We start from the raw sequence: 18036 nt of genomic DNA, 5'->3' as shown, positions 1-18036 counted from the left end.
GGGCCTGTTATCAGGCGGGGTATAAAGATTGGCCTGATTAGGAACCTTTTTCCACACATCCTATATATACAAGGCCAAGTCAACATTTAGTCCTTTACAAGGTTGACTTAGTCAGATCAGATATTAAATAGAATATGTATAAAAGTTATTTAAATGTTTGACGATTTGTAGTTTAAGAGTCTAAATGGTTTTTTTTTTAGTTTTATACTTTTATATGTATCATTTGACCAAAATTTTGGAGACAGTGATCCAAAGATTAAATGAGATCAACTTTTTTTGGAAGGTAGAAAGAAAATTTTATAACAGGAGACCAAGATATGAAAGATTGCCCAAATCATGTAACACAGGTTCTCAATGAAAACATCAATTAGTGGCTTACTCCCTGAATATTGCCTTCATTCGTTTCTGACCCTCAGCCACAGCCTTAGGATCCATTTCCTGAAATAGATAAATGTATCAATCAGTGTTCTGAAAGTGAGTTGGCATTTTACTACATATGCATAAGGAGGAAACTGGAATTAGGCATTGGATTGATAAGGACCGATTGTTCACAGTTGTACACATGGAGACTGCAAAATGTTCTGATTAACATATTATGGACTGCAGATGCGATTTTCCTGCATCATAACTATGCCCAATTGTAAACCATGCTTATTTATCTACATGCCCTCATACTAATATATGTGCCATAACCTTTTTATTAATCACTTAAAGAATGTAAATAGTTAATAGATACGACAACAAGAATAACTACAACTATTTTTATGGCAATCATACAAAACACTTTTCCACACAGAAGATTTGCTAGGTAGAACCCATTAAATGGTGAATCTCTTACTGCCATGTTGCTGCTTGACAGACAACTAATGTTTGCATCATGTAACTTGGGATGCATTTGAAGAAACATTTGGGAGCAACCTTTTCTTAACTTCTGGCATAAGAAAAAATAAAATAAATAAATAAAACTCAAAAATTACATTTGGTAACAGATTTTCAAAAGTGGCTTTTTGAATTGTTTGAGAGAGAGAGAGAAGGGAAAAGAGCAAGTTTTAAGAAAGTGAACCAAGCTACTATTCACACACCTATTATCTACTTCCATAGAAGTAAAAGTAGATAAAATATCCTTTGAATTTAAACAAAAAAAAATCGTAACTAAATACCCAGTTAGTTTTCCCATCATATAAAGAAAATAATACAATTTTAAGCCTCCGTACCATATCTTGCATTTGCTGTCTAATCTCCTCTAAACGTGGCCTCATCAACTGCATAGTATAAACAAAAATTATCAAAAACTGGCTGCTTACTATTCTACTTTTTAAAATAACAGGCAGAAACATTAGATAACATTAGACAAAAGGGGTGAAACAACATAGTTAAAGTTTTGCCCAAGTAACATGTAGGCAATCCATTGACCAATGACAGGACACCTGCCATTGAAAGTATCAAAAATAAAGAAAAAATAGTTAAGTAAATAGGTACAATTGGGTTTATCCACAAAAACTCGCCTATTTCAGCCACATGGAAAAAAGATATGGCTGATGCAGACATCCAACAGATGAGAAACCCTTTAGGTTGGCAGCTAGTTCACTCACAATCTACGGTGGACCATAGAGGCATGCACCATGTTCTCACATTGTTTTGGAACATTTCCCCAGTGATATAATATGTCCAATTTCTAACAAATTAAAAAGTACATACAATAAATGGCTTGTTTTGGACACCTCAAAGGTTTTCTGGCTCAAACTTGCTCTATTAATAGAGATGAGGGGAAGAGATATGGTTCCCTTTTGGGAAATCAAGTAGGTGGCCACTGGAAGATTCTTGGGAAGTTCAAAACAACCTGATTGAAAAAATCAATTTTCTAAATGTAAAATATGAATTATTTAAATATATAATATATTATCTCATAGGAAAAAAGTTCAGGTTTGCCCAATTGAGTTTGAATTGGTTCACATAGGGTGAATTCAAATTTGAACCAGTTATACAGATCTAATGCTTGATATCCATATCCAGATTAATCGGATCATGTTTCATATTTGGCCTCAGGCAATTGGATACCATTGACAGCCCTATCAATGTGTGTATTTCCTTAACAAGTGATCAAATAGAAGTACTCGTATAGTGCCCTGTATGACTCTCATTCATCATCCATTGACTTGAAAATCTGGAGAAGAAGAATATTTCATTTTTAATGAGTGATCAAAAAATTCTAATGGTATGGAAGTGTGGAAGTTTTTTTTTTTTTGATAAATAAAATCATTTCCATTAAAATAATGATTAGATACAAGAAAATCCCCTTAGAGGCACGTGATGCAGCCTCTCCAAACGGCAAATACACAAACTACAACAGAGAATACATGAATGTTGATGCTAAAACAAGAGTTACAGTTGTGCCCAGAACAATGTTTCCCTATTTATCCCTTGTTTTGCCCAGAACAGAGAATACATGGAAGTGTGGAAGTATTCAATATATGCACATGGCAAGGACATGGCTTTGGCAAGGTGGCAAGGTATCTGGCACAATTTACACTAAAATTTGATGCCCAACATGGACAGTGCACCATTTTGAAATGTCCATGCAACATAATAGTAGCTCAAAGATTTTAAAAAATAAATAAATAAATAAAGAGATGATTAGAGAGTGACCATAGTTGTCAAGGCGACGCCTAGGTGACAAGGCACCCTTGGAGGCTCGCCTCGCCCGGTCACCAAGCAGTTTTGTGCACTGGGTTATCAAATACTTTTATATTTTTTGTTTTTTGACATTATAATTATAAAATAGACATTATTAAACTAGAATATTCATTTTATGTGTTTATATACTAATTTCTTTTTATTATTTTCTTATTTTGTTAGGGTTTAATCAACGCAAACATTGCTAACTGCTGTATTGAACCCATGGTTCAAAGTATCGATACACCTCTGTGTATTGGCAGAGGTGTATCAGTACTTGTAACGATACTCCCCCTATTTTTTATTTATTTGGTTTTCATTTTCATTTTTAAATATATATTATTAAAAAAAATGGGTCCCCAAAAACACCTGTAAACAGGTATCAGGACCCCAAAGATACAATACAATACACCCAATACGGGGTGTATCGTATTCGTATCGAAATTTTGACCCTTGATTGAACCCTCAAAATTTTCAAAACCTGAACCAATAAGCAAGGGAAGAACTTAAAACTTTGTCTAATCAACACATTTTCTTCTTCCACATCTTCTTCCACCTTTTCTATTCTTCTTTCCTATAACAGAAGTAGTGGTTCAGCCCCTATATTTTTTTACTTTTCTTTCCTTTGTTCTTTTTCTACTCATAGAATGTTGATTTTCTAGACTTAAACATGAAATTTATACTTCTCTTATGAAAATTATGAATAATTATTAAGGAAATATGGTTATGGAACCTAGGGAACTACCCTAGGATATATGGTTTTACTTAAAAAAAATCCATCGCCTAGGCAGGCGACAAGGCACCCCCTATCGCCTAGCCTCGCTTTGGCGCCTTGAAAACTATGAGAGTGACCATGTTAGTGCTCCCACTTATTTACCCTTTTTCATGTAGTTACGAAGGTGATACTAGGAGGTGCTTTCTAGGGCCATGCCTTTACCACACCTTTTTTGCATGCATGTTTACCACCTTTATAAGCAAGGAAATGCCAAGGTAGACAACTATTATAGTATTATATGTCACACGCCATGTTGTATTTTCTTTGTGCCCTACAAATATATATTAGTTTGTTGCTCATTACTTATTTGCTTAAATTATCGCTACAATACTTCCATACATGGATTCAAAATTCATGTTTTGCCACTTATTTCTTTCTTCTGCTGCAATTTTGGTGGATTCTTGTTATATGAAAATTCATGGGAATCAATTATATTGCATATGGAATTAATTGTATTTCATAAGGCATGTGGAATATTGCCTTATGAATTAATAATGCAATTTGTATTTATATGCAACATACATTATTGTTGAATTTTAATAATGCAATTTGTATTCATATACAACATTCATGATTATTGAATTTCTTTTAGTATTTTAAATACAAAATAATAAGAAATTTAAAATATGACAAATGCCACCCATTTGTCAAAAAACCACCCCCCTAATTCATGCCAAATGGTGAACCTCTTCAAACCAGTATCTATTTGTGGTGTAGACATCTAGGGTTAATAAAGAAAAGAAAAACTTTAGATATCTAGGATATTGTCCCCTTGATATTGTAGACTAATTCAAGTAACCAAGATCGATAACCATATAAAAAATAGTAACAAAAATAATAACAAAGTTCTAATTCATTATAAGTCAAATAATGGTATGTTAAAGAAAAAATGAATAAAGTTCTATGAAAATCCAGGTTTTGCTGTATAACAAAATCTGCTCATACCCAAATTACAATTAGAAAGCCAGAGAAAGTAAAGTTATTTGTCCAAAAAGGCATCCACCCTGATGCTTTTAAAATGAAGTTATCATGCACATGTCCGTGTGTAAGCAATAAAGATTGTATGCTCAACATGCATGAGTGATTTCAGAAGTTACTTAAAGCATGCCTTCATAATGAATCAACATATGTCTGTATCCATAATTAAGTAAAAATGAGAGAAAATAACCAATATAAGTACAAAGAGAGGAAGAGACAAACAATGCAACTTACAGTAAGCTTTGAAGTAGCTTTGAGTTGATTTATCAAAAGTGGAATAGTAGCTCCTCGAATTAAGATGGTTGTTAAAGCTATGGATGCCCACCTGATGAAAGAATATAATCCTGTTATTTAAGATGTAAGAACATGCCAAAATGAATGGCCATCTCTCCTTTTTTTTCTTCATCAATGACCATCTCTCCTAGTTTTCTATTTAGCGCTATACATTATCTAATATTCTGTAAATTTACTTACAAAAAGATATCTGATTACTCAAAATATGAATAAATAATAATAGCAATAACATCTGTAATACACTACAAACATTAAGTACCAAAGGAAAAGCCTCTTCATCTTATAAAGCATTATGTGCAAGGAATAAATAATGTGAATTGGCCATTATCAAAAAAAAAAGTGAATTGGCTGATATCAGTTAGATGTATTAAAGAATTGGCTGCTCACTTAGCTATTTATTGGCTAGGTGTACTAATGAATTGGCTGATCACTTATTCATTTTTGAAGTTAATAGATCAATGGCAAAGTAGTCCCTTTTCTATGCCAGTGAGCCATTGAGAGGAGAAAAATTTTTAGTGACAATTTTTAAAGCTCCAAATCCGTTATATAAAATATAAAGGGCATGGTCTCCTTGGCTCTGCATCAAGGTGTTTAAAGGGATAAAAACATCAATATCAACAGCATCAGGAGAAAACTTTTCCTTCCATTTAGAACAACGTTTTCTAATAATATATCCCTTTCCTTCTGTAGGCACATCTAGTGGTTGATTAAGTAGGAGTGATCATGGGCCAGACCAAGGCAAAGCTGGGCTTTGGGATTAAGTCACTAATTAAATTTTATAAATATATAATATCTTCTATTATATGACATATAATGTGGAGACACTTGATGCACTATAGTTCTATGGTCTCTGTTGTACTATAGTCTTAGTCTTATTTTCTTCTTCTCATCTTTCAGCCCTCCAAGGGCTCTTTTATAAATTCTTTATTTTGTCTTTTTCAGCCCTTTAAGGGTTCCTTTGTAATTATTTATAATTAATATATATTGTCTCATTTGAGGTGGGCGTCGAATATTTACAGTAAACACCCCTGAAACCTTTGGTGTTCTCACAAATTGGAAGATTGACATGGTATCAGAGTAGGTCATGTCTACCAGCTGCTGATTCAATTAGCTTCTTGGATGATTAGAGGATTGTTTGAGTACTTTGATTGCTATCGAACTCTGGCTGAAGGTTACTTAAAGACTAAGACTATAGTACAACAAGGACCATAGAAATATAGTACATCAAGTGTCTCCACGTGACTGTTGTCCACCAGATTATCCATTGATGTGTGTGCAAATTACACATAAATTCTGATGTTTATGCATGATTTTGATGCTGATTTGTGTAAATTCTTACCTCAATTTAGCTTGATTTCATAAAATTATCAAGGGATACCAGCTTAGGGGAAAGATAACATAAAACCATGGAAAAGAGGCCAAGTGGAGGCAATTCAGCCCAGCTGGGAGAAAGGCCCAGCCGAGAAGCCTAAGGAGGGCTATTCGGCCCATAAAGCCTAGGCAGCACTCCATGGGAAAACCCAAGGAGAGAGCCTAGCCGAAGCTCACCAAGGGAGCCCATTCGGCCCAGCAAGAGGGAGGCCCATGTATAGCTCAAGAGCAGCCAAAGTGCAGCCCAAGGAGCCTAAAGGCAGCAAACTTTCTAGAAGAGAGAAAGGGGCCGAAGAAAAAGCTATAAAAGGAGAAGAGAAAGAGGGAAAAAGGGTTCAAACTCCTTTGGTCCGAAATCCTTTTGGGAGAATTGAGAGAGAGGCGTGCAAGAGAGAAGAAAGGGGGAGATTCAAGAAGCTTCAAGAGAAGAAGAGGTGTTGAATCCGAATTTGGAGAAGAAGCCATTGGAGGAGATCAATCTAGGTTATCTTCTTCCTTGAATTCTGCGCAAGTGGTAAATGATCTCAGCTAGGGTTTCATGATATTTTCTCACTTGATTCTTCTTTCTTGCTGTAATTGAATCATGTTTCATGTAATTTCAAATCTGTAATTAGTTCTCTAGGGTTATTCGAATGGATTAGATTCAATCTTGATGTTTCTTGATTAGGATTTTAATTGTTAGAATAGCTAGCCGAATTGAATTTGTATGCTGGACTGTCTGAATTGCTTGATGAAGAATTTAGACAATCTGATTTCTGTTTAGCCGAACTATTCTTAATTCTAGGAGTTTCTAGATTGCTTGAGAAAGAGTTTAGAAATTCGGATATGCTAATCAAAATTGAATACAAGGTTAGAGATAACTTGTACAATTCGATTGGTCTTCATTCAATTCTGCAATGATGCCCTAGAACTCTTGATCTTAATGCATGCATGAGGATTAGATTCTTGATAGAGATATAAGAATCATCACTCATGCATAGATTGAGCATGCACTCAAGAGAGGCTGTCCATAACATTGGGGTTTCACCAAACCAAGGCTGAATCCCAATCCAATCGAATGACCTAGAGAATTAATTGTTGAACCAAATCTGTTCACATATAGCTTGTCTTCTCAACTGCATGAAAGGTGTTTGATCCAATTTGCTAGAGATAGTTTGTTAGTTAGGAATTCAGTTTTGATTAGATTAACATTTCGGTTAATCAAATAATAGATGGCTGATATATTACTAGTAGTTGTTGTATAAGTCCTCGTGGGAATGATATTCTATTCATCACTTTATTACTTGAGCGGCTAGTGCACTCGCTAGTGTAGCAATTACGCATCATCCATTATGTTCGTGGCACTTTATCTCAGGGACTATTCTTATCCTCCTTTCCTTTTCAATTGAGGGCTTATGCTGATGCAGATTGAGTAGGCTGCCCTAGCACCAGATGTTCTACTACAAGGTGGTGTGTTTTTTTGGATGACTCCCTCATCTCCTAGAAATACAAGAAACAACAAACAGTTTCTAAGTCATCCACAGAAACCGAATATAGGGCTATATCATCTGTGTGCAGTGAGATTGTTTGGCTTCAATCTTTCCTTGTCGATCCTGGTGTTCACCTCCCTTCACATATTCTTCTCTATGTTGATAACACTAGTGCCATCAAGATTGCATCTAATCCAATGTTCCATGAGAGAATCAAGCACATTGAGGTGGATCGTCACTTTATTAGGATCTATTTCTTGTTGGCTCCATCTCTCTTCCACATATAGCTTCCGATTTGCAAATTGTCGATATACTTACAAAGCCTATGATGAGATCTAGACATCTATATATGGTGGGCAAACTGATGCTTATGTCTCAGCATCAATTTGAGGGGAAGTATGGAGACACTTGATGTACTATAGTTCTATAGTCCCTATTGTACTATAGTCTTAGTCTTCTTTTCTTCTTGTTTATCTTTCAACCCCTTAAGGGCTCTTTTGTAAATTCTTTATTTTTCTTCTTCAACCCTTCAAGGGCTCCTTTGCAATTATTCATAATTAATATATATTTTATCTCATTTGGGGTGGTGGTCAAACATTTACAGTAGACACCCCTAAAACCTTTGGTGTTCTCACGAAATGGAAGTTTGACATATAAAGTATATGATATAATTCATATAAAGTATTATATAGTATATATTATATGTCTAAAAAGGGCAGCCCAATGCACGAGGCTCCCACCAATGTGGGGTCTGGGGAGGGATAGACGTATGCAGCCTTACCCCTGCACATACAAAAAGGTTGTTACCAAATAGTATATATTATATGAGTCATTTTATAATATTTATATACATGAAAAAAATATAATGTAACATAAAACACATAAGTATATATTTAATATGTACATAACATATTGTGGGCTAGGTCGGGCTTGAAGTGTTAGGCCCAGGCCCAGCCCTAAAACTTCTGCACCTAATGCGGACTGGGCACTAACCGGGCCTGAACACAAAACCTAAGCCGAAGCCTGGAAATTTCGAGAATGGGCTAGGCTGGAAATGAGCACCCCTATTGATTAACTAGGTTATAGAAGGATAATCATGCCCAATGTCTATGTTCCATGTAAACAACATGGTGGAAGTGCAGGTTCGCCTTTCCTTCCATCATGAAGGAGGGTGAGGCAGCAGATCTTACACATTTTTTCATGTGTGTTGAATAAGCATCTGCTTGGCTTTCTTTTTCCTTTCTTTTTTTTTTTCTTTTTGTGTGTGTGTGTGTGGGGGGGGGGGGGGGGGGGGTTATCAGGTTTTGTTTTCCTTAACCAGCAACTAGAAGATTATCACAAACTTGAGAATAAAAACTGGACTTTTAGCATCATGGAAACACAACCAATCAACCCAAAGGGTGAATGATTGGAATGTAATTAAATAACCAACACGAACATCAATATGAATGATTGTTACAGCATGAGATAATATTTAACATATAAATTCAACAAGAACATAGATAATGATAATAATGATACCTAGATAAACAATAAAGATAAAAGAACATACATGAAACATGAAATAAGAAACAAGTACTTACCAGTTTAAGCCAGTAAAGGAATGAATGCCATCAATTAAATACTGTAAGGCGGCAACAGGATAGAAAGAATCAGCAGCTGCAATAGCCACTTCACTCACAGCGGGAACCTGAGCCACATCTATACTCTTCTCCGTGAGAATTTCTGCAACATCACTTATGTACTCGATCTTATCTGATCCTTCTCCAATTGTGCTCGACATATGCCTACAGAAAGAGGGTCCAAACCCAGGTGGGAGAGAGAATGATGACAATCCTTTCACTTGAAACCTAGTTTCAAACCAAGCACTTGCTTTGTTGATGTTGTTAACACCTGTTTGCTTTTCCAGAATGTTACTAATTGCAGGTCGAGTTGATGCGTCTGTAACAGGAGGAGGCTGACGTTTACCATCATCATCGTGAATAATATAAGCAAATGATGGGTGATACCGTTGCCTGAGAAGAGTCAATCTGGAGGAAATACTACGCCTGAAAGCCATCTATTGCGGGCAAAAAAAAAATTGGTTAATTGTATAGCACAGAGAACGTTTAGAGATAGAGGCTACAAACCCTAGGATTCATATCGACGAACTCAGACAGATCAAAAGCTCGTGGAACTCAAAATCTCAAATATGAAAGCAAATGGAAAAATCCGAGGTCATAATAACTAATGGTCATTAGCAGAGCATGGAGAAACAAGATGAAGGTGGAGTCAAGACTTTTGCAGATAAAGTGAGGTTGCCAGAGCATTCAAATCAGAAACAAGCACATAAAAATGGAAGAAAGGAGAAACATCGAGCGATCGATAGAAAGTAGGCCAAAAACATATTCCCACTTCATCGGAGTAGGGATGAAGAGACCAATACAACGTTAATGAAACACAGAAGATTGCACTGGTAATTAAATTAAGTTACTGTTCTATTTTCATTTGGAATCTAAGATCGAAATGGAATAACAAAACATTTGCAGAATACTAGTATCGATACGCGAACTGAAATCAATGACTCGTAAATGAAGAATGAACATGCGGAAAACATAGAGAGGTATGACCTTTCCAGCTCTTCTTCGATTCTCCCTGATGTCCAGACTCCAACGATGGAGCTTCTTCTTATAGTCTCTGCTGCGAAAAGAGACTCGCTGAGTAGGGAGGGCGCGACGCTTTCCCTAAGACAGTGCAAGAGAAAACGAACACCAATGTCCAGTCCCATTTATACTCCACGAGTCAGTATTTTGGCCCAAACAATAGAAGCCTCCTAAACTAGGGCTGCTAACGAACGGCAAAACGAAACAAATCGGATGTAACCGGAATACCTATGTCCACATTTGATTCTTTTTTGGTTTGTAATCCACGTTTGATTCATTGATTCATTAACGTTCAATTTAGAAAGCCGGTTTCCAAGTTTCAGTTTTTCTTTTTTTTTTTACTCACTCAAAGTAAAATTACACCTACATTCGGTATCTTGGTTTCTTGTTTTATTTATGATCCTTCTATCAAAAGTCAAAGAAATAGATTTTGGGCAGATTTATATAATTGGCTACAATCTATTAATCTCCCTTACTGTGTTAATGGGTGACTTCAATGAATCAACCTCGATGGATACTTTATACCCCTCTACTTCTCACCTTCTTACGTCTAGATTGTATCGAAATCTAATTTTAAATCTTAATCTCTTAGGCATCATTCATTTTTAAGTAAGTTATTTATCTGGGTAAATGTAGTTATTTGGGTAAGTTTTTCCTGAAAAACATTTACCCAGGTAATTACATTTATCTATATTCTTTTATTTCTCATACAAATAACTCAATAATCATTTTAGCCATAAAAATTCATTATTAAAAAAGACATTTTGTCCCATTCAAATGTTGGCAACTTCCCCCCTAAGTGGGAAAGTTATTTACCTACCTAGGAAATGGGTATCATAACCAGGAAAATAAGCTTTCTCTGGTCCTCACATAAATATGAAAAAAGAACACAGGGCTCTTGGTCAATGGAACCAAAATCCCATTGACCAACTTTCCCCCCTTTCAAAATCCGAGAAAATAATGCACCCTTAGAGTTAAGTATTCAACAGGGAGGTATATCTTGGACAAATAAAATAAGTAAATGTCATATCCAACTAACTCTAGATAGAGTTGTTGTCTGCCCATAATGGTTAAATCTATACCCAAATGTTTCCCTATCCTTAGGTTCCAAATGTGGATCAGATCATCGCCCCCTTCTTCTGAATTTAAATCCCCAAATCCTAAACCTGCTTAAACTCTTTTGTTTCTATGAGATGTGGTTAGTAGATAGTTCTTGTAAAGATGTCATTAAGGATGAATGGAGTTTACAAATCAGTGGTCATGCAGCTTATAGTCTAAACCTCGAACTTGATTGAATCAAGAAATACTTAATCAATTGGTGGAAAATTTATTTTGTGGAACCTAGAGAGAATTTAAAAAAAAATACTAGATGATCAAATTCTTCAAGTCAAACAAGCTAATGTTGTGGATTCTCCTACTTTGAATAGCCTGTACAAGGATTATGAATCAACAATGTGGCAAATTGAAAACTTTTAGAGACAAAAATCCCACCAAACTTGGCTGCATTTGGGTGACAAAAACACATATTTCTTTCATAGGAGTACTCTTTTTAGGATGAAAAGGAATCATATTGAGGGCATCAAGGATGAACACAATAATTGGAAATCTTCCCATAAGTACATTGCCCAAATTTTTGTAGACCATTTTTCAAATCTTTATATGTCGTAGGATCCACATGAAATATAGGTTTTACCCCATTTAATTAATCACATTATTACTAAAGAGGAAAACAATATGCTTCTCGAAAATCCATATGAAGAAGAAATAAAATCAGCCCACTTTAATATTAGAAGTCTAAAATCTTCGGGTTCGAATGGAATGCCAGCTATAGCCTTTAAGGAATATTGGGACATGATGGGATTATAATTAGTACAGGTAGTCCATGGTTTCTTTCAAAATAAAAGACTACTTCGAAGGCCCAATCACACTTTTATCTACTTAATTCCAAAATAAAAAGTATATTGTACGAAAGTACAAGACTATCGTCCTATCAATTTATGTAATGTAATGTATAAAGTTATAGCCAAACTGTTAGCCACTAGACTTTGTAACCTTTCGACAAGTGTATTGCCCAAAACCAGGTAGTTTTTGTCCTACAACGTCAAAAGGTTGATAATTCTATTATCACTCATGAGATGTTCCACTTTCTTAAACACAAAAACTGAGGTATAGACTATGGTGCCCTAAAGCTAGACATGTCTGAAGCCTATGACCGTTTAGAATGTTGTTTTCTCCTAAAAGTCTTATCTCTCATCAATTTCCCAAAAGACTTTTGTCTTATGATAAAAGAATGCATCTCTACGATCTCCTTTTCAATTTTAATTAATGGTACTTCGGAATGACATTTTTGTCCCTGCAGAGGCCTTTGTCAAGGAGACCCTCTTTCCCCCTATCTATTTATCTTGGTTGTGGAGGGTTTGCCCTGTCTAATCTTGCATGCGGAGTAGGAAGGGAAATTACAAGGCATTAAACTAAATCATTCATCTCCAATGATCTCCCATTTATTTTTTGCGGATGATATTATGTTGTTTCTTCATGCCCATATAGAAGAATTATACAATTTAAATAAGCTTCTTCTTCAATTTAAGTCAATTTCTTTCATTTGTTAAACTTCGAAAAATCAAGTATCTATTGTAGTAAGAATATTCATCTAAGACACCAAAGAATGATTAGGCGACAATTACACATAGGCCCTCTCAAACGAAATTCCAAATACCTAGGTCTTCCTCCTTTTACAGGCTAGAGACAAACATGCTAAACTAAATTATGCCCTACAAAACCTCAGTTCCAAACTTAACAAATGGTGAGCTTCTTCAGCTATTAGCCAAGATGGGAAAAAATTTAATCCAATACGTTCTTCAAATTGTTCATCTCCATTCTATGAGTCTTTTAAAATATCCTCAAAAAACGATTAATAGTGTTGAAAAAATAATCAAAGATTTTTGGTGGGGTGTTTCTAACTTTCAAAGTCATCATTGTCGTTGGTGTTCTTGGCATAAAATTACTCTTCCAAAAGCTTTTGGAGGTTTAGGGCTAAAAAATCTGAAATTGATAAATTTGGCCCTCCTAAAAAAAATTGATTGGCAATACCTAAATGAGCAACATAAATCATGGGTTCAATTCGAAAATCAAAATATTTAAAACACCACAACCTCATTCCCTATTCAACTACTTCCTCAAGCTCGGTTTACTAGAAATCCATAAGCCCAAAAATTATGGAATTAGCTTTGGTGTGTGGTCACCTAGTAAATGAAAATTCCTATTTCTTTGTGGATCAAGTACCTTGGATACAATCTCACAATGAATTCTCTTGGATTCCTTTCCCTTTGGTTCCTCAAGTGAAAAATATGAGTATTTCAAATCTCCTTGTCTTGGGTCAATGGAATACCAACCTTATCCATTTATTGTTCTCACACGAGGAAGCTGTGAAAGTTTTAAGAACTCAAATCTTCCCTTTGAATAATGAAACCACTTGGATCTGGGTTGTTCATAAATCAAGCAAATTTACAATAAAAGAGGACTACAAAAGAAACCAGCAATAGTATCTCCCACATCTTTTCTCCCATTTTAAATTTTGCTAAACAAAAATCTGGAAACTCTCTATTCCCCCTAGATGTCAATTATTCTTCTGGAGAGCTTTTAACAAATTTCTTCCAGTAAAGGACTTGATTTGTGTTAACCCTCAAGATAAACTTTGTGTTCTTTGCAATGACGCAATAGAATTCTCTTCGCATCTTTCTATTGATTGTCAATATGCTCAAGCTATTTTCTTTACAGATCCCTGGAACTTACACCTCAATAATATATTTCAAGGCTTCTGTGTCACTTGTATAAATAACCTTTATACTCCAATTTCAAACAAATCAATTTATTTTTTTTTACAAATTTTAGGGTGGATTGCTATTGCTTGTTATTATATTTGGTATGTCCGTTCGGAATGAGAAATGTTTCAAAAATAAACAAATACTTTCCCAAACCATCATTAGTATGACAAACCAAACAGTCCAACATACCCCAATTTCTTATAATGATTCTCAAGGTGTTGATGTGTTCTCTATTGCTCCAAAGTTTCAGTTGCTAGTTAAGAGATCTACAGATTTAATTATCTTTACTGATGTAGGGAAAATTTATGGCTCAAGCCGAATTTTTTGCTATTATGAAGGCCTTAACAGAAATTTAGAGTTGGAATTGTGAAGATATTTTCATATGTTCGGATGCTCGACAGATAGTGCGGGCTTTACAAAAGACGAATGATCTGCCCTGGTTATGCCATTGGCTCTTGTCAAAGACCAGGAACTTAATTATGAACATTTCAAAAATTCAATTTTATTATGTAAAATGAGCTTTTAATAGCCCTACCCATACGGTGTCCCAAATGGCTAAATTGCACTCTCAATATTTTTTTGTTATGGATGACTATCCTGCTAGGACTCCGAGGGTTAAGGACTTTGTAAATATTTAAACTATTTAATCTAGTACTTTTATCTTTCAAAAAAAAACTTATTCGTGTGATTTAGAACGCATTTGGTGCAACTTAAAATAAGCACTTCTAGTAAATATTGCATTTTAAAAGCCAAAAAAGCCATATATTATTTGGCTAAAAAGTAGTAAACAAGCTTTTCCAATGAAAATGCTCATTTGGAAAAGCATTTGATGAGTGGTTTCTCGCTTCTTGCATTTTAAGTAAACGCTTTTTCATTTTTCTACGTTTTGTCCATTTAAACATTTTTAAGGGTAAATTTCTTAAACTACCTTTACTATTTAACTAATTGACTAACTCTACCCTTACTGTTTAACTATTGACTTAGTGTACCCTTAAAATTTCTGATAATTGACTAAAAATTCTCCTACCATTAACTTTCCGTCACACTTAGTCACATATGACATCACGTGACCAATATTTTTTTTCAAAAATCCTGAAAATACCCTGTTGTCCAAAAACCCCACCCACCACTGACAAAATCCCACTATTGTCCAAAACCCCCTGGCCACCACTGTTGTCCAAGAGCAAATGGTGCCGGAGACCGACGAGACCGAGAACAGGAGCAACAGAGGAGAGGGCTGGAGAAGATAGCATCCACAGAGTGGGAAAAACTAGCAAAACTGATGGCTTCTCCGAAGCCATGCTCTCCTTGCCGGAAACGATAGAGGCATGATCGTTGTGCCGGAAGCGATAGAAACAGGGTCATGCGGGCTGAGCCCCTCAAAATTTTCAACTGGCAAAGCTGCTTCTATCGAAATGGGGAAGCTACTTCCCCACCGGCGATGGAGAATAGAGGGATATAGGAGAGTAGGACGGGAACGAAAGGGAAGTTCTTCGACATTCACAGTCAATGATAATAAAACAAGGGAGAGAGGGAGAGAGAACTAAGGGGAAGAAAAAGAGAGAGAGAGAGAGAGAGAGAGAGAGAGAGAGAGAGAGAGCAAGAGAGAGATAGAAAGAGAGAGAGAGGACTGGTGTGAAACTGACTCACACCATTGCTATCAGTTGGTTACATCCAATGAGGCTTTGTCTCTGGTCTTTGTGCATTATACAAAAGTGAAGAAGATGATGTTCAAGACTTCATCTTTGGTCTCTAGTTTTTGTTGGCCGGTGTTGTTGATCGGCGAGTTTAGGACTTGGAGGCATTAAAAGAGCACTGAAAGTTTGTGTGCAAGATGAACATGCCAGTGGTGTTTTCACCGTCTCAAGACAAGAAGCTTTGGTAGAGCCAATGGCCATCGGCGGCCATTCAAACACAGTTTCCAACAAAAAGTTGATTCATAGCAGTAATGGAATATTACGAGAGAAGATAGACGATATGGATGGTGGAGATGGGTTAAATGGCAACGAAGGCATTAGCTCGAACAACTTCTTTAGTAGTAGTGGTGATGGTGACAAGGACGGCGATGACGACGACGGTAGATCGAGAAATGTCCCTTCTTCTTCTTCTTCTTCTTCTTCTTCTTCTTCTTCTTCTTCTTCTTCTTCTTCTTCTTCTTTTGTAGAAATGGAGATTGTGGCAACATGCTCATTAAAAACACCAACAACAGTTGAGAACAATGGCGGATCTGCCTTTCTCTTTTTTTTTCCCGTGCGTTTTGGCCAAACCAAGCGGCAGATTGAGCAGCAGTGGACCTCCCCTATTCATCTTGCTGAAGCTCCAAAAGCCAGTAGATCCTCCATTGCTCTTTGTCGCTTGGTCCGACCAAAACACAGCAAAGCAACAACGGATTTTCTGTATATTCTATTACTCTAACCGTGAACCCAACAAATGAAGGGAAAAAAGAGAGAGAACGAGGGAGAGGCCAGTGGGGAAAAGAGAGATAAAATAAGGGTTGAGAAAGAAACATATATAAAAGGTAAAATAGTTTTTTGCCTTTTTGTTAATGGGAAATTAAAGGGTATTAACGGTAAGGGAAATATTAGTTAATTGTCATAAATAGTAGGGGTAGCATTAGCCAAATTTCAAACAATAAGGGTACACTTAGTCAATTCACTAAACCATAAGGGTAGTTTAAGAAATTTAAAATACCTAGAATCCCACCATACTCAAAACCCTCACCCATCTTCTTTCTCACTTTTTAATTTCTTTCCATTCTCAATTTTCATTACTTGCATCAATGGTGGGATACAACCAAGTTCCATTTTTTGGCCATTTTTATTATTTTTTCTTAAATAAATATTTAATGAATATTAATTTTCACCACTCCATCTCACCTTTTCATTAAATAGTAAGTGAGTACAAGTTTTACATGTGGAAACTAAAGATGATAATAATGATAGTAATAATATATCCAAAATTTCTATGAACTTTATGTATTTTTGTTTTTGTTATTATGTTTTTTTTTGTTTTTTATTATTAATCGAGTGTAGATAACAAAAATCAAAAGATGATTACATAAATACCTCATCCAAATATGTGATAATCAGACTGAGTTTTGAAGATTTTAAGTATCATTGACAGGCATAACTACTTAGCTAGACTCATCTTTTTGTAATATCTTATCTTTTTGGTGTATCTTTTTTCTTTTTGTTCAGCGGTTAAAAAGTGTAAGATTTAAATATGGGAAATTTGATGAGGTGAAAAGTATTACTTCAATTTACAATTTAAACCTTACAATTAAATAAAAAATGAGTATTTTAGACAAAAGATAGTTCCACAATCTTATGCATACTAGTAATTAAGCATGTACGCTACACATAAAAAATTTTTCTTCATATTAATTAAAAATATGATTAAATGCTTGTAGTAAATGTGCATGTAAATTGTACATGGACATTTTAATTAACAACAACAATTGTTGTTGTTGTTGTTATTATTAAATTTTGCACTCCATTTCTATCATAAATAAAAATAATTTTTATTTAATATGATGAATACATTAGAAATGTTCCCAAATGTTTTCTACAAAATTCTATACTTTTTTGTTTTTGTGTTCTATCTTTTTTAAATATTTATTATTCAATTATGACATCATGAGTTTCTTTAAAATGTTGGATTATTGGCCAACCATTTGCATAAGAAAATAGCTTTGCCTAAGGGTCAGTTTTAAATTATATGATTCATTTACACTATATAAATAAATTTTACTTATTAAACTTAATTTTTGTTTGATATACTTATTGATGAAGCACAAAATATGCCCACCAATAGATGATGCACAATCTGGATGCTCCCTCATGTGTTGTGACTCGGACTCTGATTGGCATCAATCTGGTTGGGCCGAGCTGTGTGGACAAGCTGCAAGCTGGGTATCCGAGCTTAAGCAAACAGTAAAAAGAGAATAAGGTGAGAGTGCCCGGGTAGCTTTTACACGGGGAGGGCACTCCGATGCTTAAGTCAGCGAATGT

At 35.3% G+C, this 18036-nt stretch overlaps 1 protein-coding gene across 3 annotated transcripts in view; it reads right to left on the bottom strand.

Annotated features, from left to right (window-relative positions):
* Positions 1-10469, bottom strand: part of LOC148879630 (mitochondrial inner membrane protein OXA1-like) — a 30770-nt gene extending 20301 nt beyond the window's left edge. Inside the window, exons 1-6 of one of the 3 annotated variants that reach the window (XM_088961219.1) lie at positions 10170-10469; positions 9144-9619; positions 4661-4751; positions 1215-1262; positions 839-931; positions 380-438 (exon numbers count right to left, since the gene is read on the bottom strand). In XM_088961219.1, coding sequence (XP_088817345.1) covers positions 380-438; positions 839-931; positions 1215-1262; positions 4661-4751; positions 9144-9619 — 767 coding nt within the window. In that variant the 5' untranslated portion in view covers positions 10170-10469. The remainder of the gene's footprint in view (positions 1-379; positions 439-838; positions 932-1214; positions 1263-4660; positions 4752-9143; positions 9620-10169) is intronic. The other 2 variants (XM_088961220.1, XM_088961221.1) reach the window with 2 other exon arrangements.
* Between the last annotated feature and the right edge of the window lie 7567 nt (positions 10470-18036).

This window comes from Nelumbo lutea, chromosome 1 (genome assembly GCF_056320005.1).
Source record: "Nelumbo lutea isolate HS-2025 chromosome 1, American lotus-T2T, whole genome shotgun sequence".
Taxonomy (NCBI): domain Eukaryota; kingdom Viridiplantae; phylum Streptophyta; class Magnoliopsida; order Proteales; family Nelumbonaceae; genus Nelumbo; species Nelumbo lutea.
This window is presented reverse-complemented; position numbering and strand designations above follow the sequence as displayed.